Below are 24,254 nucleotides of genomic sequence, written 5' to 3' on the forward strand. Positions count from 1 at the left end.
GCTCAGACACAGAGGGAGAATGATGGGAGAGGGAGCATCTGCGGATGGTTCCCTTACTCATCATTGTTTTCAACTGTATCGGTGCTGGCACTGGGGCCTCACGACTTACCAGCCCCGTAGCATGCCATGTCCCCGACGGCGGGTGGTGCTGTCAGCCTTGATACGTGTCATAACTGAGCACCACCAAATATTAACCAGTGGGTGAAATGCTTTTAGGACACACACCCTTAAAGGGATTTATAAAAAGAAAATAATCAGCACACCGATTAAATAAGAGAGACGTGGAGGACTCTTTATTAGCTCATGTGGTAATATTTCAATTCCATAGTATAGAAATATTCTGTTATGGATCTGAAGCGTTGCCACATGGGCTAATAAAGAGTCCGCCACTTTCCACAATTAGTCAGAGTGCTTCTTATTTTCATATATACACACACATTTAGAGCAGATACTTATATTTACACCAAGTATACAGGACAGGAGGAATATACACAATGTACACAGCTCCACAATATACAGTATACCATGGTAAGGAATATAGAGTGGAGCTGTGTATATACTATATAGTGTAGAGATGGGCCAGTGTATTGTGTATATAGTGTGGATTCTATACTATATACACAGAAATATACTATTTGAACAGCTCTACACTATATACACACATACAAAGCTACATTATAATTAAGTCAGTATTATACTATATTATGATGCATACATCACATAGGACACACATATAGGAGACACCGCAACTGCTGAATATATATCACATTGAGACTACTGTATATACATTATATAGGTGATACTGCTGTATATAACTGCAGTATCACATATATTGTATATACAAGAGTCAATATACATTAGACAGGTCAAACTGCAAATGCTGTATATACTATAGGTGATTCTGTGATTGCAGTGTATAGTCGCAGTGTTTATATACACAGCAGAATCACCTATATAACATATATAGACTGCTGTACGTACATACATTATATAGGTGATACAGTGATTATATACAGCAGTATCACCTATATATTGTACATACAGTAGTCTATACACATTATACAAGTCAAACTGCAAATGCTGTATATATATAAAAAAGCTTTTATCTTGGTACTCACCTGAGATGGGGGGAGGATGAGGTGGGTCTACTGTCCAGCCAGCGTCGGAGGTGCTGAGGACTTGGAGCGGATGCCAGCTGGGGATTGGTGAGGAGAGCGCTGTTCTCTGACGCTGGTACTAGCCAGCGTCAGACAGAGTGAAGCTCAGGCGGGTGTCCTTTGTGTGCCGCCGCGGTGGCCTTTTCAACTACTGCACAGGACCTGGTACGTACGCTCTCCTGTTTGCCCGCACTGACCAGGGCCGATGGAGGACTATGGGGGTGCATTATGCAATATGGAGGACTGTGGGATACATTATACTATATATAATGTCCCCCCCATGTTATATAACACAGCCGCATAGTATATAGCACAGCACCCCCTATGGTATATAGCATCGCATGGTATACAGCCCCCCATGGTATACAGTACAGCACCCCCATGGTATACAGCACTGCATGATATACAGCACAGCACCCCCCATGGTATACAGCATCACATGGTATACAGCCCCCTCATGGTATACAGCCCCGCATGGTGCACACCCCCTCATGGTATACAGCATTGCATGGTATACAGCCCCCCATGGTATACAGCACAGCGTCCCACCATGGTATACAGCACCCCTCCTCATGGTATATAGCACCGCATGGGATACAGCCCCCCCCCGAGAATGGCCCCACAGTCCTGGCTGTACTCTTGCATAAAAAAAAACAACACTCCTCACCTTCTCATGCCTGTGCTGCTCCTGGCTCCTGTCTCCTGCTCTGCTTGATACACAGTGAGTGTGCGATGATGTCATCTCACACCCGCTGTGTGTCAGAGGCAGAGCGGGGAATGATGGGAGAGGGAGCGTCAGCTGACGCTCTCTCCTTCATTGCCTTGAACTGTAGCTGTATAGTTCAATGCAGCGGCGGGGGGGAGTCAGCACTGACATGGTGTGTCTCTGATCCCCCCTCCACTCAGCCTGCCCCACTGATGCGGGCCCCCTCTGCTCATAGGGGCTCGATACGCCAGTCAGGGCATTAATGCATGATTTTTTTTTTATTTTCACGCCCGGGTGTGTTAAACTTCTGTGAAGCCCTTCTCACCACATATCTAGATAAGTTCCTTGGGGGTATAGTTTCCAAAATTGGGTCACACGTGGGGAGTTTCCACTGTTTAGTCACGTCAGGGACTCTCTAAACGTGACATGGTGTCCGATCTGAATTCCAGCCAATTTTGGGTTGAAAAAGTCAAACGACGCTCCTTCCCTTTCGAGCTCTGCCATGCGCCCAAATAGTGGTTCCCTCAACTTTTGCAGTCCAATTTCTCCTGTTTCCCTTGGTAAAATAAAAAAAATCGGACCTGAAGTTTTTTTTTTGTGAAAGTTAAATGTTCATTTTTTTTTTAAGCATTCAAAAAATTTCTGTGAAGCACCTGAAGGGTTAATAAACTTCTTGAATGTGGTTTTGAGCACCTTGAGGGGTGCAGTTTTTAGAATGGTGTCACTTTTGGGTATTTTCTAACATATAGACCCCTCAAAGTGGCTTCAAATGTGCTGTCCCCAAAAATAAAATGGTGTTGTAAAAATGAGAAATCGCTGGACAACTTTTAACCCTTATAACTTCCTAACAGAAAAAAATTTGGCTCCCAAATTGTGCTGATGTAAAGTAAACATGTGGGAAATGTTACTTATTAAGTTTTTGTGTGTCATATCTGTGATTTAAGAGCATAAAAATTCAAATTTGGAAAATTGCGGAATTTTCAAAATATTCGCCAAATTTACATTTTTTTCACAAATAAACGCAAGTTATATGAATAAAATTTTACAACGAACATGAAGTACAATATGTCACGAGAAAACAATGTCAGAATCACCAGGATCCATGGAAGCGTTCCAGAGTTATTACCTCATAAAGGGACAGTGGTCAGAATTGCACAGGCATTTTCCAGAAATTAGCACGCAAGGGATGTCGGAAGGGGGGGGAATCAAAAATACCATTCTGTTACCCAAAAGACAGTGCCCAGATTGTTCTCCAGGAGACACACACAGTAAATTAAATTGGTTCTTCTCACTACATTAATGCCATACATGGATGCTAAATGTGGTTTGGGCACACTGCAAAGCTCAGAAGTGAAGGGGAGATTTAACTTTGGGAGAGCAGTAGTGGTGGATTAGTTTATGGAAGCCATGTTGCTTTTCAAAAGCCTTTGAGCCACTAATAATGTGGAAACCTCTGTTTTTCCACTGACAGATGATGGACCGAACTGAGGACTTGTTTTTTGTGAGATGAATAGAAGTTTTTATTGGTATTATGTTAATCTACATAACATTTCTTTGTGGCTTTTTATTACATATTTGGGAGGCAGAATGAAAAGTGTTAGCACCATGCTGGGTCCCTGCTCTGACAGGCAGGGTCTCTGGCATGTCTCTTCACTCACGTGCGCTGCAGTCGTTTCTTCCCTTCCCCATGCTCTGCATGCTCCCAGCAGAGCTTCTAGCCATGTCCTTAGAGCGCGCGTGTGCGTGCTCCCGCCCTCTGTAAGGGCCAGCGGATGCATTTGCTATTGTTATGGATCTGCAACACAGGACTAGGGTAGAACGGGGAAAACTGACCCTGCACTATGACTAGGCTGATACCCTACGATGGAGTGGGCGATCCATTTCTTGCGAATAGACCCACCGACGATCCTAAGTTAATATCAAGCGAAGACCTATAGATAGGGGGAGGGGGGGTCTCTGAAAGATCTAAGGACTGGGTACAAAAATGGGTGACCTCTTAATAGATAACACAGAGAAAGCTGCAGAAACCAACAGGATACAGAAACAAAGACGAACAGAACCAGAGGTCCCAGCACTGCACAAATTACACACACAGAAGGCAAAGCAAAGCACCAAGCCAGACCTCAAGCGGATTAACACTGTTGTTCAGCAAGGACTGGGAGGCAGGAGCAGGTTAATAAAGAGTGATACAATCACCTGACCCAAGACAAACCCAGCACCAGAGGAAAAAGACCAGCAGCCAGAACACCACAAGAAAATGGCGGATAGTCACAAACTGAACGGATTCTACCAGCTTTTTCTTTCCCAGCCAATGTCTGAGAGGCATTATGTATACAATGCTTTCTCCCTACTGGGGAGGTGCCTGAGCAACCTTCCTGTTCTGCAGTCTAAGTTGCATACCAGTCCCTGCTGCACTCTGGTGCAGATCCTGCCTGCTGCACTCTGGTGCAGGTCCTGCCTGCTTCATTTTGGTGCAGGTCCTGCCTGCTGCACTCTGCTACAAACTCTGTCTGCTGTACCATCCAGTCTTTCCCACTTGGTCCAGCTGCTGCGCATCCTTTGGTCTGTCCTGGAGTGGCTCCTGGCGCACATCGGGAGACAAGCCTAACCTCACCATCAGAGGCTCTAGTGAACAGTCTGGTGCTTGCTGGGTCAGGCCCCTCCAGGCTCTCCACGGGCCATAGCACAGTGGTTCCACAAACCACATCCGTGACAAATGCCACGCTCCACTGGTTCATCCTATGAGATTTTCTATTAGACTGTGAACTGTCATTGTCTTGTTGAAGAATTCAATATTTTTACATAATTTGTCATTTCTACAGACAGTTTAAGTAGAAATGTAAAATCACATTCAAAGATATTTTATTCAAAAATAACAATTGGTTTTATTCTTGGCAGATGACTGTACCAGGAGATCAGAGGAAGAGGTGACATCTTCAATTTTTAAATCAGATGATCTTGAGATCCCACAAGATACAACTGAAGTGAATTCCATTACTCCAAATATACCATCATCCCTTCCCAGCAAAGATCTGTCATCTGATCCTTTGAAACAGGTCCTGTCTTCTGATTCTTTAGCGACAAAGCCACAACTAAGGAAAATCGGTCACAAAATATGCATTAAAAATGGAAATACTCCTAAATCAAAGGAGCCATTTTCATGCTCAAAATATAGAAACCGTTTTCCCATCGAAAAGTCTATTCTTAAACATCCAAAAATTCACACAGTGGAGAAAAGATTTTCTTGTTACAAGTGTAGGAAATGTTTAAAGCACAAATCCCATCTTGATCCTTCCCACCAAAGATCTCACACAGGGGAAAAGCCTTTCTCATGTTCAGAATGTGGGAAACGTTTTACCCAAAAATCAGATTTGGTTAAGCATCAAAGAAGTCACACAGGGGAGAAGCCTTTTTCCTGTCCAGAATGTGGGAAATGTTTTAACCAGAAATGCCATGTTGTTATACACCAAAGAATTCACACAGGGGAGAAGCCTTTTTCATGTTCAGATTGTGGGAAATGTTTTAACCATAAAAGCAATCTTGTTATACACCAGAGAACCCACACAGGGGAGAAGCATTTTTCATGTTCAGAATGTGGGAAATGTTTTAACCATAAAAGCAATCTTGTTATACACCAGAGAACCCACACAGGGGAGAAGCATTTTTCATGTTCAGAATGTGGGAAATATTTTAACCATAAAAGCAGTCTTGTTATACACCAGAGAACCCACTCAGGGGAGAAGCGTTTTTCATGTTCAGAATGTATGAAATGTTTTACCCAGAAATCAGATTTGGATAGGCACGAGAGAACCCACTCAGGGGAGAAGCCTTTTTCCTGTCCAGAATGTGGGAAATGTTTTAACCAAAAATGCCATCTTGTTATACACCAAAGAACTCACACAGGGGAGAAGCCATTTTCATGTTCAGAATGTGGGAAATGTTTTACCCGAAAACAGTATCTTCATAGCCACCAGAAAACCCGCTATTCATGTGTTCCACAGGAATACTGAAAAATAGTATAATCCTTGGGTAAATGTTTATATACCCAGTAGGAATATTTCATCCTTCTCCCATTGATTAGAGATATTGACCGTGGAAAAACAAAACTGATCAACACAAAAAAATCATCAGCAAAGATAATATGTCTGTTTTATGGAGTTTGATGTGCTGATTCCAAAAATATGCTTAATATTTGCTCTATCATAAATTTTCCGAGATAGAAGTATTTTTGTTATTACATTATTTCTGCATTTTCAATGTATGGTTTTTCCTATGTTATTCCCATTTCTTTGCTTGTCTTACTTAATTGTGAATTTTCTTACAGGGACAACATCTGTAAAGGTTTTAGTGAGTTTTATGGGAAGGAGTATTGACAGTGCAGGCAACCAATGACTGCTTCTCGGAAAGTAACATGTTATGGGGAGGAGCTAACTGTTATGAGGTGGTAAGATTTGAATCAGTCAGAAAACGATGGTGATGGCAGCAAGGACTGGTATGTGAGACTCTGACAGGAGGCAGGCCTCGACAGGGATCTGAGCCCTGCCACAGGGAGATAGAAGGAAAGGCAGCGTACAGCCACGATTGTGAGAGGATTTTCACTGCATTTCTGAGAGGGCAATTCGCCTCAGAGTGAAGAAAACAGCTCAGCCACTGAGGTGTAACTGAGTGAGGGTCTCCACAGAGAGAGAACCTGAAAGCAGCCAATATCACACTGAGAAACTGTCTGTCTGCAAATGTTCATCTATAAGGAATAGACTGACCCGTTTACGTCACAATTGTATATAGTTATGTACCAGATTATCTCCAGTAAAATCTGTTCTAAATAGAAGCTGCCTCTGTCATCTCTGAGGAAATATCTACACATAGTCGGTCGGCTCATTGCATTTTTTTTGGAGTTTGTCACCACCATTGAACTGAAGTTACTCTACTTTTTGATCTGAGAAAAATGCCCCGACAGTGTATCAATCATCCAAACAGATTCTGCTATGTGTGTGGTTCTATTACATCAAAAGACCAAGTACGTTCAATTACTCATGATATTAAAAAGATGTACAAGATGTACTTTAAGTGTCCACTTGGTGATCAAGATGAAAGCTGTTTGTAACAACCCTGCCGGCATCACTGCCTGGCCTCCCATCCCCCACACACCAACTTACTGCTCCAGGCCATACTGTGAGTTCTATCTGCGGCCGGCTTCATGCTGTGTGCCTCTTGCTTCCTGCCTGCTCTGCATGCTCCCTGGCTGTGTGCATAGAGGGGTGGTGCCAGAACTCTCTGGTTCTTATGGAATCAGGGTGCACCTGTATAATGTGTCCCTGGCCAATTACCAAGAGGCCTCTAGTATATAGGGCAGATCCACCCAGTGGAACTGACCTGTGCAATGTCATAACTCAGTGTCTTGCTGCTGAGTTGCCAGGTCTTGTTCTGTGTTTTGTTTCTGATTCCTAGCTTTGCTTTGTACCTGTCTTTCTGCCTTCCAGAAGGCAGTATATCCTGGCCCCTGTATGCTTGGTCCTGTACCTTGTCTTGCACCTTTACTTTGTCTGAACTCTGTCCTACCTCTGTCTGTCAGTCTCCTTGTCTGTGGCTCCTTTCCCTGCTGTATCTTTCCTTGCATCCTCTGTCATCTTGTGCTCCGCACTCTTGCAGCTCTGCTTGTGCTCTGCACTATTGCGGCTCTGCCTGTGCTCTGTACTCTTGCGGCTCTGCCTGTGCTCTGTACTCTTGCGGCTCTGCCTGTGCTCCGTACTCTTGCAGCTCTGCCTGTGCTCCGTACACTTGCAGTTCTGCTTTGTTCTGCCTCTGATGCTGCAGAACCTCTTGCTACTCTACAGCTCTTCTCCCCAGCCTTGCGGTTCTCCTCCAAGTGTGAACAGGTCCAAACCTGTTCCTTCATGCTCCACTCCTTCCTGCTATCTGTACCCGCACCTCCTGTATGAACAGGTCCAAACCTGTTCCTTCCTACTCCATTTCTTCCTGCCAGTATCCGTACCTGCACTTCCTTTGTGAACAGGTCCAAACCTGTTCCTTCATACACCATTCCTTCCTACCAGTACCTGCACCCGCTGTGTGAGCAGGTCCCTACCTATTCCATACACCACTCCCTCCTGCCCGCCTGCCTGTGTCTCAGCCGTGCCTGCCTGCCTGTGTCTCAGCCATGCTCAGCTGCTTGTCTGCTACTCATGCCTATCACCAATACCTGTCCTAGTGTTCCGTCTCCCCAAGTGGGATAAGCAGCCACAGCCAGACACCACCCTGGAGTGGCACCTGGCAGCTGCCTGCGGCACAAGCCTGACCTCACCATCAGGCTCCAGTGAAAACCAAGGCAGCTGTCTGTCACGCCCCTTCCAGGGTAGTCTGGTTTGTGGCAAAGTGGGGCCACAACCCCCTGGCTCACGCCCACAGGTCAGGGCATGAGCATGACACTGGGCCCCTCATGTGATATGCTCAAGTTGTTCAAATGGTCTTTGTGACTGGTTGAATATGAGGAAAGTGGCTATGCCATTTTCTCTTTCCATGATTTGGCAAGAACCCAAAAATCATAGTGATGTCTGCTACTTTTGTTTTGTCAAACTGAAAGGCTTTTCTACAAAGAACAAATATAAGATTAATTACCCTGAACTTGAAACTGCAATTAGGCCAGCTCCACATGATGGTATCCTGCCAGTTCCTGCACCACCGTTGTCTGAATTGGATGAAAATGAAGTAGAGTATGAACAGGTCCGGCGTTAGGGGCAGGCAGCCTAGTCAGCTGCCTAGGGCCCCTGCTCCCCCAGGGGCCCCCAGCTAGCGGCACATAACACAGCCGCTATGAGGCCCGTGAGGCAGGGGGGCCCGCCTGCCCCCAGCACCGACCCCCCCCCCCCACCGCCGCATTGAACTGTACCGGAGTCATAGATGCCGGTACAGTTCAAAGCGATGATGGAGGAGAGAGCGACAGGAGACGGGAGCAGCGCGGGCACGAGAAGGTGAAGAGTTTTTTTTTTTTTTTTTATGTAACAGTATTGGACTGTGGGGCCATTCTCGGGGGGAGGCTGTATACCATGGTGCTGTGCTGTATACCATGTGGGACTGTGCTGTATACCATGTGGGACTGTGCTGTATACCATGTGGGGCTGTGCTGTATACCATGTGGGGCTATGTTGTATACCATGGGGGCTTTGTTCTATACCATGTGGGGCTATGCTGTATACCATGTGGGGCTGTTATATACTATGTGGGGCTGTGTTATATACTTTTTGGCTGTGCTATATACCATGGGGGTACATTATATTCTATGGGGGTGGAGGCTGCGTTATATAATTTGGGGGGGCTACATTATATTCTATGGAGAGGTGGGCTGTATTATATTCTATTTGGGGCTACATTATATTCTATGGGGGGTGATCGCATCATACTCTGAGGGGGCTACGTTATACTATATGAGGAGGCTACATTGTATTCTAAGGGGGGGCTGCATTATATTGTATGGGGGCTAGATTATATGTATGGAGGCTTCATTATACTTTATGAGGGGGCTACATTATATTCTATTGGTGCTGCATTACACTTTATAAGGAGGGGCTGTGTTATGATTGGGTCACCGAGGAGGAGAGCAAGCCCAAGCTAAGCCACAGAAAACCAGAGAGGTTGGTAACTAAGCAGATTGCAGACCCCTGATCCTATACACACAACTAGCAGTAGCTGTGGAGCGTGCCTACGAAGATCCTAGACGCCTCGGCACAGCCGGAGAGCTAACTAAGCCTAAAGCAAGAAAGGGGAAATCTAAACTGCCCTAGAGCAGACCCCAAAGGAATAGATAGCCCCCAAACATATATTGTCGGTGAGACAAGATGAAATCACAAATGCAGGTAGGAAAATAGACTGAGCAAATGATGGGACCCACACTGACAGGAAAGGAAAGACACTGTCTGCAATCACGCAAAAAACCCTGCAAAAATTTCCAACACGTCTGATGCAAAAATACTGAAGTCGCACGACTTCGCCCACTATATCAGCACTCTGGTATATTCTGAAAGCAGAGCAAAAAGAGGCCAATCTAACAAGGGACAAAAACAAACTGGCACAAGCAGTAACATATGGATGGTGATTCAGCACAGCCCCAGCTGGAGCTGGCTGACCCACACAAAACTGAAATAGACAAAACCAGATCAAATGTGAACAGAATAGCAAAATAACACTTAGCTGAGCATGCAGGGACTGAGCTGGAATCTAAGACCTCAAGAGGCAGGAAAAAATCACCAGCAGGGATAGAGGGAGTCGGCTGTCTTAAATCCAGTCTGAAACCCCAGATCTCCAATCGTCGTCCTCATTATCAGGTGGCAAGCCTCTGTTAATCAGATTAGCTCCATTACCTCCAGTAACTACCAGAGGGAGCCCAGAAAGAGAACTCGCAACCCTTCCGTCAACCTAACCAGCTCCTCCACCTTCAGCAGTAACCAGAGGTAGGCCAGAAAACGAATTCACAACAGGGCTGCATTATACTCTTGAAGGGGCTGCCATATATTCTATGGAGGGGCTGCTGTTGTGAGTTCATTTTCCCCTTCGTCACTGAGGTCTGGTGAACTCCCTATTCTGGTAAAGGAAGGTAATGAGCCTGATTATCAGGCACCTGAGCCTAATGATGATGACTGGCTGAGTGGAGTCACGGACTGGATATAAGGCTGCCGACGCCCTTCTGCCCTGCGGGTGATTTCTCTGTGGACTTCTAGGAGACCAGTCTGATTCCTGCTCCTCTAAAGCTAAGTTTTCTGCTTTGCCTGTTAGCATTTGTTTTTTTTTGTTTGCCTTGCTTTTCTGGATTCTGCCATTCCCTGCTGGGGTGAGCTGAATTTCCTTTTGCCGGTTGCTCTGTCTTCAGAATATTCCTGAGTACTGACATAGCCTTTTTGAAGCCTAGCGTCTTCAGGGCCTTTTTCACTGTCAGTTTGTTGGCTCTTATTTTCATAGGGTTTTTCACGGATTGCAGACAGCAGCCTTCCTGTCCTTTTCTATCTAGTTAGCTTGGGCCCCGTCTTTGCTCAGTCTATCTTTCTGTCAGTGTTAGTGTTCTTTCTTCTTGCTTCACCGTCATTATATGTTGGGGGCTGCCTTTTGCTTTGGGGTCTGCTCTGGGGCAGTTTAGATTTCCCTTTCTGTCTTTAGGCTATATAGTCCTCCGGCTGTGATCGAGGGGTCTAGGGCATCGTAGGAACCCCCCACGGCTACTGCTAGTTGTGTTGATAGGTTCAGGGGTCTGCAATCCGATAGCTGCCAACTTCTCTGGTTTTCTGGACTTAGCTAGCATTTCTGTTTTTGCCTCCTACGGTGACTCATTCATAACAGAATCACCCGCCATACCGCAGATCCTAGGGTACTCAATAGCAGGAAAGAATTGTGTTAAAAAAATAAAAAAAAAAGTGTGTATATTCTTTCCTCTATATCTCTGAGGCCGTAGGGGGAATTTTTTTTTTTTTTCTCAATGGAGATAAAGCAATTGTCTGATCATGTGGAGCAGCTCGCTGCGGAAGTGCGGGGAATTTCCGCCTACCTTGCTCGTTCGCATGCAGTTGAACCAAAGATCCCTACACCTGATGTATTTTTTGGGGATCAATCTAAATTTTTGAGTTTCAGAAATAATTGTAAATTATTTTTTGCCTTGATGCCTAACTCGTCAGGGAGCTCCGCGCAGCAGGTTAAAATTATCATCTCTTTGCTGCGTGGCGATCCCCAGGATTGGGCGTTTTCTTTGAAACCAGATGATCCTATTCTGACTAATGTGAACGCATTTTTTCAAGCTTTGGGGTTGTTGTATGACGAACCTAATGCTATTGATCAGGCTGAAAAGACCCTGCTGGCATTGAACCAGGGTCGAGATTCTGCAGAGTTGTACTGTCAAAAGTTCTGAAAGTGGGCGGTCCTTTCTACCTGGAATGATAATGCCTTGGCTGCTCTCTTTCGGAAGGGTTTGTCAGAAGCCGTAAAGGATACTATGGTGGGATTTCCTGTTCCCTCTGGTCTGGACGATTCTATGTCATTAGCCATTCAGGTTGATCGGCGTTTACGTGAACGCAGGATTGCACGAGAGGTGTTGCCACCGGTTGAACAGACGTCTGAACCTATGCAATGTGATAGAGTTTTGTCTAGGGCGCAACATCAGGAGTTCAGAAGGCGTAATAAGCTGTGTCTTTTCTGTGGAGATGCCTCGCATATTATTTCTGTTTGTCCTAAACGAGAGAAACGCTTTGCACACACGTTTTCTGTTGGTGGTGTTCAACCTAAGTTTCTTCTGGCAATTACTCTGATCTGCTCCCTGTCCACATTTTCCGCCAAGGCTTTTGTGGATTCAGGAGCAGCGCTAAACCTAATGGACTTGGATTTTGCTAAACGTTGTGGATTTCCGATGACACCTCTGCAGACGCCTATCCCTTTGAGGGGGACTGATGCTACTCCTTTGGCGAAAAATAAACCTCAGTTTTGGACCCAGGTGGTCATGCGGGTCGCCCCAGACCATCAAGAAAATTGCAGATTTTTGGTATTGCATGGTCTGCATGATGCCGTTGTTCTGGGGTTTCCCTGGTTGCAAATTCATAATCCAGTTTTGGATTGGAAATCTGTGTCTGTGGTGAGTTGGGGTTGTCGGTGTGCCTTTAGTGAGGCTCCGGTTTTTTCCACCTCTCCTCAGTCGCATGATGTTCCTGACTATTTGGCGGACTTTTATGATGTATTTAGTGAGAATGAGTCTGCATCTTTGCCTCCTCATAGGAGTTATGACTGTGCAATTGAACTGAGCCCGGGGTGTAAATTTCCCAAGGGTCGGCTCTTCAATTTATCTGTACCCGAGCACGAGGCTATGCGATCCTATGTTAAGGAGGCGTTGGATAAGGGTCATATTAGACCATCCTCTTCACCCTTAGGTGCCATTTTTTTTTTGTGGCCAAAAAGGATGGTTCTTTAAGGCCTTGTATTGATTATCGTGCCCTCAACAAAATTACTATTAAATATCAGTATCCGTTACCCCTGATTTCGGATCTATTCTCCAGAGTTAGAGGTGCTTGCTGGTTTACCAAGCTTGACCTCAGGGGGGCGTATAATCTTATCCGCATTAAGCAGGGGGATGAATGGAAGACGGCGTTTAATACTCCGGAGGGACATTTTGAGTACCCGGTGATGCCTTTTGGGCTCACTAATGTCCCTTCTATCTTCCAGTGCTTCATGAACGATATTTTCCGAGACTTTGTCGATAAATTTTTGATTATCTATCTGGATGATATTTTGATCTTCTCCAAGGATTGGGATTCTCATGTGGAACATATTCGGACTGTGTTCCGGATCTTGAGGGAGAATTCCCTGTATGTCAAAGGATCGAAATGCCTTTTTGGAGTACAGAGGATTTCATTTTTGGGATTTATTTTGTCTCCGTCAACTATTGAAATGGACCCGGCCAAGGTACAGGCCATTTATGATTGGGTTCAGCCCACTTCTTTGAAGGCCCTCCAGAAGTTTTTGGGTTTTGCTAATTTTTATCGGAAATTTATAGCAAAATTTTTTAGTATTGCCAAGCCATTGTCTAATCTGACTAAGAAGGGTGCTGATGTGTTGAATTGGTCTCCTGAGGCTGTTGCTTCCTTTCAGGAGCTGAAGCGAAGATTTACCTCCGCCCCAGTTTTGCGGCAACCTGATGTCTCACTCCCGTTCCAGGTAGAGGTGGATGCTTCTGAGATTGGTGCAGGAGCTGTTTTGTCCCAAAAGGATCCTGTAACATCTAAAATGAATCCCTGTGCTTTCTTTTCCCGAAAGTTCTCTCCATCTGAACATAACTATGATGTGGGGAATCGGGAACTGTTGGCCATGAAATGGGCATTTGAGGAGTGGAGACATTGGTTGGAGGGAGCTAAACATCAAGTTGTGGTCCTCACTGACCACAAGAATTTGATTTACCTAGAGTCGGCTAAACGCTTGAACCCTAGACAGGCTAGGTGGGCCTTGTTTTTTACACGTTTTGATTTTGTGGTCTCTTTTCTTCCTGGAACTAAGAATGTCAAGGCAGACGCCCTCTCTAGGAGCTTCTTTGCTGATTCTCCTGTGGTGACCAAGCCTGCTACCATCTTAGGCGAGAGGGTAGTTCTTTCTGCCATCTCGCCCGATTTGAGACTTGCTCTGCAAGATTTCCAGGAGGACAGACCTGAGCGTTGTCCCAGTGGAAAGTTGTATGTTCCTGACCAGTGGAAGAAGAGAGTGATGTCTGAAGTTCATTGCTCTGCATTGGCTGGTCATCCAGGTATTTTTGGTACTAGAGATCTGTTGAGTTGCTCTTTTTGGTGGCCCACCTTGTCTCATGATGTCAGGAATTTTGTGCAGTCCTGTGGGACTTGCTCCCGGTCTAAATCTTGTTCTCGCTCTAGTGGGTTGTTGATGCCTTTGCCGGTCCCCAGGAGGCCATGGACCCATATTTCAATGGATTTCATCTCTGATATGCCGGTCTCTCAAAGAATGACTGTTATTTGGGTGATTTGTTCTCTAAGATGGTTCATCTTGTACCACTCCCTAAGTTGCCATCTTCCTCTGAGTTGGTGCCCCTGTTTTTGCAACAGGTGGTTCGCTTGCACGGGATTCCTGAGAACATTGTATCTGACAGAGGAGTTCAGTTTATTTCTAGATTTTGGAGGACTTTCTGTTCCAAGCTGGGAATTCAGTTGTCCTTCTCCTCTGCTTTTCACCCTCAGACCAATGGGCAGACAGAGATAACAAACCAGACCTTGGAGTCGTATTTGAGATGTTTTATTTCCGCTGATCAGGATGATTGGGTTTCATTTTTGCCCTTGGCCGAATTTGCTTTAAATAATAGAGCTAGTTCTGCCACTTTGATGTCACCTTTTTTTTGTAACTTTGGGTTTCATCCTCGATTTTCTTCAGGGCAGGTGGAGCCTTCTGCCTGCCCAGGTGTTGACACTGTGGTGGAGAGAATGCACCAGATCTGGGACCAAGTGGTGGATAAGTTATCTCTCTCCCAGGAAAAGGCCCAGCGGTTTTCCAATTGACATAGGACCATTGGTCCCCAGTTTAAGATTGGTGATATGGTGTGGTTATCATCAAAAAATATTGCTATGAAGGTGGCTTCTCCTAAGTTTAAGCCTAGATTTATTGGACCTTACAAGATTTTGGAGATTATTAATCTGGTCTCTTTTCGTTTGGCTCTTCCTGTCACATTTAAAATCCATAATGTGTTCCATAAGTCCTTGTTGAAGAGGTTTGTTGAACCAGTTGTTCCTGGGGTGGCACCTCCGGACCCTGTATTGGTTGAAGGTAACATGGAATATGAGGTAGAGAAAATACTGGATTCCCGTCTGGCTAGACGGAGACTCCAGTATTTGGTTAAGTGGAAGGGTTATGGTCAGGAGGATAATTCCTGGGTCTCTGCCTCTGATATTCATGCCAAAAGATTGGTGCGTGCCTTTCATTGGGCTCACCCTGATCGCCCTGGTGGCGTGGTTGAGGGTTCGGTGACCCCTCCTCAAGGGGGAGGTACTGTTGTGAGGTCATTTTCCCCTTCATCACTGAGGTCTGGTGAACTCCCTATTCTGGTAAAGGAAGGTAATGAGCCTGATTATCAGGCACCTGAGCCTAATGATGATGACTGGCTGAGTGGAGTCACGGACTGGATATAAGGCTGCCGACTCCCTTCTGCCCTGCGGGTGATTTCTCTGTGGACTTCTAGGAGACCAGTCTGATTCCTGCTCCTCTAAAGCTAAGTTTTATGCTTTACCTGTTAGCATTTGTGTTTTGTTTTTGTTTGCCTTGCTTTTCTGGATTCTGCCATTCCCTGCTGGGGTGAGCTGAATTTCCTTTTGCCGGTTGCTCTGTCTTCAGAATATTCCTGAGTACTGACATAGCCTTTTTGAAGCCTAGCGTCTTCAGGGCCTTTTTCACTGTCAGTTTGTTGGCTCTTATTTTCATAGGGTTTTTCACGGATTGCAGACAGCAGCCTTCCTGTCCTTTCCTATCTAGTTAGCTTGGGCCCCGTCTTTGCTCAGTCTATCTTTCTGTCTGTGTTAGTGTTCTTTCTTCTTGCTTCACTGTTATTATATGTTGGGGGCTGCCTTTTACTTTGGGGTCTGCTCTGGGGCAGTTTAGATTTCCCTTTCTGTCTTTAGGCTATATAGTCCTCTGGCTGTGATCGAGGGGTCTAGGGCATCGTAGGAACCCCCCACGGCTACTGCTAGTTGTGTTGATAGGTTCAGGGGTCTGCAATCTGATAGGTGCCAACTTCTCTGGTTTTCTGGACTTAGCTAGCATTTCTGTTTTTGCCTGCTACGGTGACTCATTCATAACAGGCTGCATTATACTATATGAGGGGGGCTGCATTATATTCTATGGGTGGATTACATATTCTGTAGGGTGCCTGCATTATGCTCTAAGGGGTGGCTGCATTATACTAGAAGAGGGGGACTAAATTATATTCAATGGGGGTTACATTATATTGTATGGCGGGGCTGCATTATACTCTATGGGGTGCTGAATTATACTATATGTGGGCTGCATTATACTATATGGAGGAATATAGGGAATACATTATACTATATAAAGAACTATGGGTGCATTATACTATGGGAAGTGAATTGTACTACATGGATGACTGGCGGTGTATTATACTATATGGAGGACTGAGCAGTGTATTTTAATATATGGAGGCGTGTATTATACTATATGGCGGACTGAGGAGTATTATACTGTATGGAGGACTATGGGGCATATTATATTATATGGAGGACTATGGAGTGTTAACTGTAGATATGCTGCTAATAAGATGATACTGTATGGGGACAGATTGATCCATTAGTGATTGTTCTGTCCCCATCATTCTTTCTCAGATGGTGGAAAGAGGCTGGGAAACAAGTGTTGAACGACTTCAATATTGTCGATCACACTCATTTAGCGTCCTGAACTCAGCACATGTAAATGCAATCGAAATGCTTCTGTGTGATGTGCAATATGTTAGCATTTGGGGCCCCATTTTAAACTTTGCCTAGGGCCACACTTGGCCTAAAACCGTCCCTGAGTATGAAGAATATGGAGCTGAAGCTACTGGCGAAGACATGGAGACCTCAAGTCAGGATGAGTATGTACATAATGGAGCACCCAGAATGCTTTACTCAACATGAATTAAATGATCTCATCAGAGACCTTTCATTGTCAAAAGATGAAGCTGAACTTTTTGCATCTAGTTTGAAACAGAAGAATCTTATTCATGATGATGTCAAAGTGTGTTATTAACGAAACAAACGTAACACTTTAACACAATTTTTCACAGTTGATGGACCAGTGGTGTACTGTAACAATGTGAATGGCCTCTGAAGAAGTGAATACCATGGTGAATTGGTGTAGGAAGGAGGGGTTTGGGTTTCTGGAGAACTGGGCCGACTTCTAAGTTGGCTACAGGTTCTTCGCTAGGGACGGGCTCCACCTCCTATAACCCTCCTATAAAATGAATACCCTCCCCCCAGTCCCTAGTTTAGACAGTGCATATAGAGACCTGGGCACAAATAATGAAATTGGGGGTGGGGGCGGCATGGGGGGGTGGGGTTAGAACAGTTAATTTAAGAAAGAATAGAGGTACAGAGAGATACATAAAGTGCATGTATACTAATGTCAGAAGCCTCGCCAACAAAATGGAGGAATTGGAGTTAATGTTGTTGGAACATAATTATGACATGGTGGGGATATCTGAGACATGGCTGGATGAGAGCCATGACTGGGCGGTTAATTTACAGGGCTATAGTCTACAGAAATGACCGTACAGGTAAGTGAGGGGTGGTGTGTGTTTATATGTAAAATCATCCTTAAAACCCATCCTGCGTGATAATATATATGAATCTAATGAAAATGTAGAGTCCCTGTGGGTGGAGATAAGGGGAGGGGGGAAAAATAATAAATTACTGATAGGGGTTTGTTATAAGTCTCCAAAAATAATGGAAGTAACAGAATATCCTCATAAAGCAAATAGATGAAGCTGCGACTCAAGGAGAAGTCATTATTATGGGGGACTTCAACTACCCTGAAATACATTGGGGAACCGAAACCTGCAGTTCCAGCAAAGGTAATAGGTTTTTAACAACTATAAGAGACAATTACCTTTCACAACTGGTTCAGGACCCAACAAGAGGGGGGGCACTGCTAGACCTAATATTAACCAACAGGCCAGACCGCATATCAAATGTAAGGGTTGAGGGTCACTTGGGTAATAGTGATCACAAATGAATAAGTTTTCATGTATCCTTTAATAAGATGTGTAGTAGAGGGGTTACAAGGACACTAATCTTCAGGAAGGCAAATTTCCAACGGATGAGAGATGATCTTGGTGCAATTAACTGGGACGATATCCTGAGACATAAAAATTCACAAAGAAAATGGTAGACGTTTATTAGCATCCTGAATAGGACCTGTGCACAATATATACCGTATGGGAATAAACATGCGAGAAATAGGAGGAAACCACTATGGCTAAATAGAGCTGTAAGGGGCGCAATAAGGGACAAAAATAAAGCATTTAGAGAATTATAGCAAGTAGGTAGTGATGAGGCATTAATTAATACAGAAGATTAAATAAATTCTGTAAAAAGCAAATCAAGGCAGCAAAGATCGAGACAGAGAGACTCATTGCCAGAGAAAGTAAAAATCATCCCAAAAATATTCTTTAACTACATGAATAGTAAAAATAGTCTGGGTAAAATGGTGGATGAGGATGAGGAAAAAGCCAATATGGTAAATGACGTTTTGTCAACAGTATTTACACAAGAAAATCTCATGACGGATAACATGATCAGTGATAAAAATTCACCATTAAATGTCACCTGCTCTAACCCAGCAGGAAATACGGCAGCATCTAGAAATCACTAAAATTGACAGATCCCCGTGCCCCGATGGAATACACCCCCGAGTACTGCAGGAATTAAGTACAGTCATAGATAGACCATTATTTTTAATCTTTAAAGATTCTATAATAACGGGCGGCACGGTGGCTCAGTGGTTAGCGCTTCAGCCTTGCAGCGCTGGGGTCCTGGGTTCGAATCCCACCAAGGACAACATCTGCAAGGAGTTTGTATGTTCTCCCCGTGTTTGCGTGGGTTTCCTCCGGGCACTCCGGTTTCCTCCCACATTCTAAAGACATACTAATAGGGAATTTAGATTGTGAGCCCCATCGGGGACAGTGATGATGATGTGTGCAAAAAATGTAAAGCGCTGCGGAATATGTTAGCGCTATATAAAAAAAATAAAGAAGATAATAACAGGGTCTTTATCAAAGGACTGGTGTATAGCAGTGCCAATATTCAAAAAGGGGACAAAAACTGAACTTTGAAATTATAGGCCAGTAAGTTTTACCTCAACTGTGGGTAAAATCCTGGAGGGTTTTCTAAGAGATACTATACTGGAGTATCTGAAGAAGAATAACCTCATGACCCAATATCAACATGGGTTTACAAGGGATCATTCCTGTCAGACCAATCTGATAAGCTTTTATGAAGAGGTAAGTTCCGGACTGGACCAAGGAATTGCAGTGGACGTGGTATACATGGACTTTTCAAAAGCTTTTAATACGGTGCCACACAAATGGTTGATACATAAAATGAGAACAATGGGTATAGGGGAAAATATGTGTAAGTGGATTAATAGCTAGCTCAGGGATAGGAAACAAAGGGTGGTTATTAATGGAGCACACTCTGAATGGGTCACAGCAGTGAGGTACCACAGGGGTCAGTATTGGGCCCACTTTTTAAGATTCATTAATGACCTTGTAGGGGGCATAGAGAGTAGAATTTCAATATTTGCAGATGACACTTAACTCTGCAGGGTAATCAATACAGAGGAGGACAATTTTATATTACACGAGGATTTATGTAAACTACAAGCTTGGGCTGATAAATGGCAAATGAGCTTTAATGGGGATAAGTGTAAGGTCATGTACTTGGGTAGAGCACATAAGATGTATAATTATGTGCTTAATTGTAAAACACTGGGCAAAACTGTCACTGAAAAAGACCTGGGTGTATGGGTGGACGACAAACTCACATTTAGTGGCCAGTGTCAGGCAGCGGCTGCAAAGGCAAATAATATAATGGGATGCATTAAAAGAAGCATAGATGCTCATGAGGAGAACATATAAGTCACTAATGCGACCACACTTAGAATACTGTGTACAGTTCTGGTCTCTAGTGCATAAGAAAGACATAGCTGAACAAGAGCGAGTGCAAAGAAGAGTGACCAAGGTTATTAGGGAACTGGGGGGTCTGCAATACCAAGACATTACACCTGGGGTTACTTACTTTGGAAAAATGAAGGCTAAAATTTAAGAAGGGCCTGGAAGCTTTTCTTGAAAAGTATAATATTACAGGTTATATACACTAGTTTCCTTGATATTGCGTTGATCCAGGGAGCTAGTCTGATTGCCGTATGTGGAGTCGGGAAGGAATTTTTTCCCCCAATGTGAAGCTTACTGTTTGCCACATGGGGTTTTTTTTTGCCTTCCTCTGGATCAACATGTTTGGGCAGGTTAGGATAGGATATAGGTTGAACTAGATGAACTTAGTCTTCCTTCAACCTTAATTACTATGTCACTATGTTTTGTTTATTTGTGAAAAAAAATCAGAAATTTCGTGAAAATTTTGAAAATGTTGCAATTATCAAACGTTTACTTTTTGTGCCCTTAAATCAGAGTCATGTCACACAAAATAGTTAATAAGTAACATTTCTTACATGACTACATCAGCACAATTTTTGAAACATAATTTTTTTTCTTAGGAAGCTATAAGGGTTAAAAGTTGACAACAACTTCTATTTTTACCAACAAATTTACGAAACCCTATGTAAATGATAGTGAGCCCACAGCTGTGACTAGAAGTAAAAAGTTTACTTCCAGTCACTGGCAACGGATGATGGGACTAGTACTGCCATTAGCCTATGCCTGCTGCAGCTAATAGTTTTCAATCTGGACAGTGGCAAGTTGTGACCGTCGAGGCTGAAAACCACTGAAGACTGAGCTTCTGTGAGCTCAACCTCAGTGACTAGCGATGACTTCATTGAGGTTACCGCGGACCACTGAGGCTGGGTTCCCTGCTGGGCCCCTGAACTGCAGTGAACTCACTAAGCTCAACGCTGCAACATGACTTTTTCTCAGGCTGGGATCACACATGCGAGAAACATGAACGAGTCTCACATGTTAATACCCGGCACTGCTGCTAGCACTTGGGAGTGGAGTGTTCGGCTGCATGTATTTCTATGCAGCTGCTCGCTCCGCTCCTGAGGCCAGAGGCAGTGCCGGGTATTAACATGCAAGACTCTTCTGTGTTTCTCGCATGTGTGATCTCGGCCTCACGGTGTTAACAGTGATCTCACCGAGGTCACTGCAGCTCAGGGGCCTGACTGGGAAAGAAACCTCATTGATGGGCGGTAACCTTGATGACGTCACCACCAGTCACTGATGCTGAGCTCACAGCAGCTCATTTCTCAGTGGTTCTCTGCCTGGGAGGTCGCATCTTAGCACCGTCCACTTTAGAAATGATTTATCCCAGACATGGATTACGTCGAGGCACAGAATGACGGACAAGCGAGGGGGATATATTTCTTATGTACAGCACCATGGAATCAATGGGGCTCTATAATTAAATAATAATAATATATGGATATATATATATAATTTTACAGAAGACAAGGGCTTCAATGTAATGGACGTTAGGTGAGTGTATACAACTGTGTTCTTTTTAAATAAAAAAGTAAAAGTGTGTTTATTTAATTTCAATGAAAGGACTTTATTTTGGCAGTGTGTTTATTTGCAATATAACTATAGGATTAGTAACGGATAGATGTCTTATGTACACCTCTCCATTACTAATCCGTGGGCTTGATGTCACCGGACAATACAAAGGTGACATCAACCCCACAGATATGAACCCCACTTGCCACTATCAGAGGGCAAGAGGGAAGAACAGGGCAAAGTGCCAGAATTGGCACATCTAATAGATGCGCCTTTTCTGGGCCATCTGCAGGCTACTTTTAGGCTGGGATGGGGGCCTAAGAAGCCTAAGAATACCAACTCACAGCTGTCTGCTTTAGCTTGGCTGGTTGTCAAAAATGGGGGACCCCAAGCCGATTTTTAAAATTAAATAATTTTTAAAAACGGCGTGGGGACCCCTCTATTCTTGATAACCATTCTTGCTAACGCTGACAGCTGAGGGTTCCAACCAGTAGCGATGAGTTTTGCCTGGCTGGTTATCAAAAATACAGGGGAACCCACAATGCAGAAAAGAATTTCCAGTTTGTCAAGGAGCGCTTCCAGCTGATTCATTAATTACTCCGAATATTTCAAGGAATATCCAGAAAAAGAAGGGGGGTGCAGATCTAAGTGCAGGGTTTTAATTATGTCAGATAGAAATAAAAAATTCTCACCTTTTTGGTGTCTTGTTGCTCAGCGTATAACCCTGTGTTTGGGTACTGGAGTAATCGTCTCGATCTGCTGGCCTGCAGCTCAAAACAGGTGGGACGAACTACCTTGTAGGAGATTCGTCAGAGAATGCAGAAAAGAATTTCCAGTTTGTCAAGGAGCGCTTCCGGCTCATTCAGTAATTACTCCGAATATTTCAAGGAATATCCAGTTTATTGTTAGACATAAAAACACAACGCCTTTCGGCTATACATAAAATTAGCCTTCATCAGGTAAAATAATATATATCTTTAAAAGACAAATTTATATAGGGAAAAAAAAAAGGTCCACCCTTCAATCAATTATCAATTAAAAACACATGCACACCTCTCCAAAGTATTGGGAGGCTAGTTGTAGGTGGAATCTATATTACTTGGAATCTAATAAAAAAATAAAAAAAATAAACATTTTCTATGTGTTTTTATGTCTAACCATAAACTGGATATTCCTTGAAATATGTGGAGTAATTACTGAATCTGCCGGAAGCGCTCCTTGACAAACTGGAAATCCTTTTCTGCAGGGGAACCTACAATGGTTTTTTAATTATTAATTTATAGAGCAGGTGCCACCTGTTGTTGCTGTTATTAGTGGCAGCAGGTGTATGAGATGGGAGTAGTGACCGGAGGTAGGCTTTATAAATCCGATCATATCTGCTGGCTCACGTGGTCATCTGATAGCGAGGGAGCCGCAGTGCTCTGACCGGAGGTATTAATCTTCCCACAAATTAAAGTCGCATCTGCATGACAGCGCAAGAAATGCCCCATGTTCAAGGTGCTAAAACCAAACAGTAAAACGGACTACCCGATGAAGTCCGTGTTCAGAATCCGTACCTGAACAGTAGGTGTTCAATACGGACCCCAAACTTTACTGTTCGGGTTCGCACATCCCTACTCTTCACCCTTCTTGATGCGTATCAAATAGCCCCCCTAATGTCAAGTATAGAAAGCCATTTACCCCCCAAAAGCTGATCATAGTCATGGCTACACACTACTCTGCTCTGTACATCTTATACACACACGGGTCCGCTTCATACCCACACGGCTCTGTTCCAAACCTTGTACACACACACTGCTCTGCTCCGTACACGTCATACACACATGGTTCTGTCCGTACACCTTATACACACACGGCTCAGCTTTGTACATCTCGTACAAACATGGATCCGTTCCGTACAACACGTACACACACGGCTCTGCTTCACATACATGCAAGTCCGCTCCGTACACCTCACAGACGTGGCTCTGCTCCATACACCTCGTAAAGACACAGCTTTGCTCCATACATGTCATACACACGCGGCTCCGAACACCTTGTACACACAGCTCCGCTCCATACAACTTGCGCACACGCGGCTCCGCTCCTTACATCTCGTACACACGCGGCTCTGCTTCGTACACCTCATACACACATGGTTCTGCTCTGTACACCTCAAAACACGCGGCTCCGCTCTGTACACCTCATACACACATGGCTCCTCTGTACATTTCGCAGACACACGGCTCCGCTCCTTATACATCGTACACACTCGGCTCCACTCCATACACCTCATACAAACGAGGCTCTGCTCCGTACACCTTTTACCCACATGGCTCCGCTCTGTACACCTCTTACAAAGGCAGATCTGTACACCTCATACACGGCTCTGCTACATCCACACTGTAAACCCCTCCTGACCCCACACATAAACTTCCTTCAAACCGCACATCCAAGCTCTTTCCACCTCCTGTCGCCTCCAGCTCAAAAATATTTCCAGAATCCGTCCTTTCCTCAACTCTCAATCTACTAAAATGCTTGTGTATGCCCTCATCATCTCCCGCCTCGACTACTGCAAAATCCTTTTCTGTGGCCTCCCTGGTAACACCCTTGCACCTCTCCAATCCATCCTCAACTCTCCTGCCCGACTAATTCATCTCTCTCCTCGCTACTCCTCCGCTTCTCC

General features: G+C 44.4%; 3 protein-coding genes and 1 long non-coding RNA gene across 4 annotated transcripts in view; 2 read left to right on the forward strand and 2 right to left on the reverse strand.

Annotated features, from left to right (window-relative positions):
* The window catches only part of LOC141047062 (uncharacterized), a 65,391-nt gene extending 58,700 nt beyond the window's left edge, over positions 1 to 6,691 (forward strand). Inside the window, exon 8 of the mRNA XM_073541993.1 lies at positions 4,762 to 6,691. Within this exon, the coding sequence (XP_073398094.1) occupies positions 4,762 to 5,873 (1,112 nt within the window). The 3' untranslated portion in view covers positions 5,874 to 6,691. The remainder of the gene's footprint in view (positions 1 to 4,761) is intronic.
* LOC141047167 (uncharacterized) overlaps positions 1 to 24,254 on the reverse strand; it is a 549,720-nt gene that overhangs the window by 222,150 nt on the left and 303,316 nt on the right. The gene's annotated exons all lie outside the window — the stretch shown is intronic.
* Positions 1 to 24,254, forward strand: part of LOC141047061 (uncharacterized) — a 105,185-nt gene that overhangs the window by 56,098 nt on the left and 24,833 nt on the right. The gene's annotated exons all lie outside the window — the stretch shown is intronic.
* The window catches only part of LOC141047063 (uncharacterized), a 49,787-nt gene that overhangs the window by 24,890 nt on the left and 643 nt on the right, over positions 1 to 24,254 (reverse strand). The gene's annotated exons all lie outside the window — the stretch shown is intronic.

Source organism: Dendrobates tinctorius, unplaced genomic scaffold, assembly GCF_039654945.1.
Source record: "Dendrobates tinctorius isolate UK_male_01 unplaced genomic scaffold, ASM3965494v1 ptg000126l, whole genome shotgun sequence".
In the NCBI taxonomy this organism is placed as follows: Eukaryota; Metazoa; Chordata; class Amphibia; order Anura; family Dendrobatidae; genus Dendrobates; species Dendrobates tinctorius.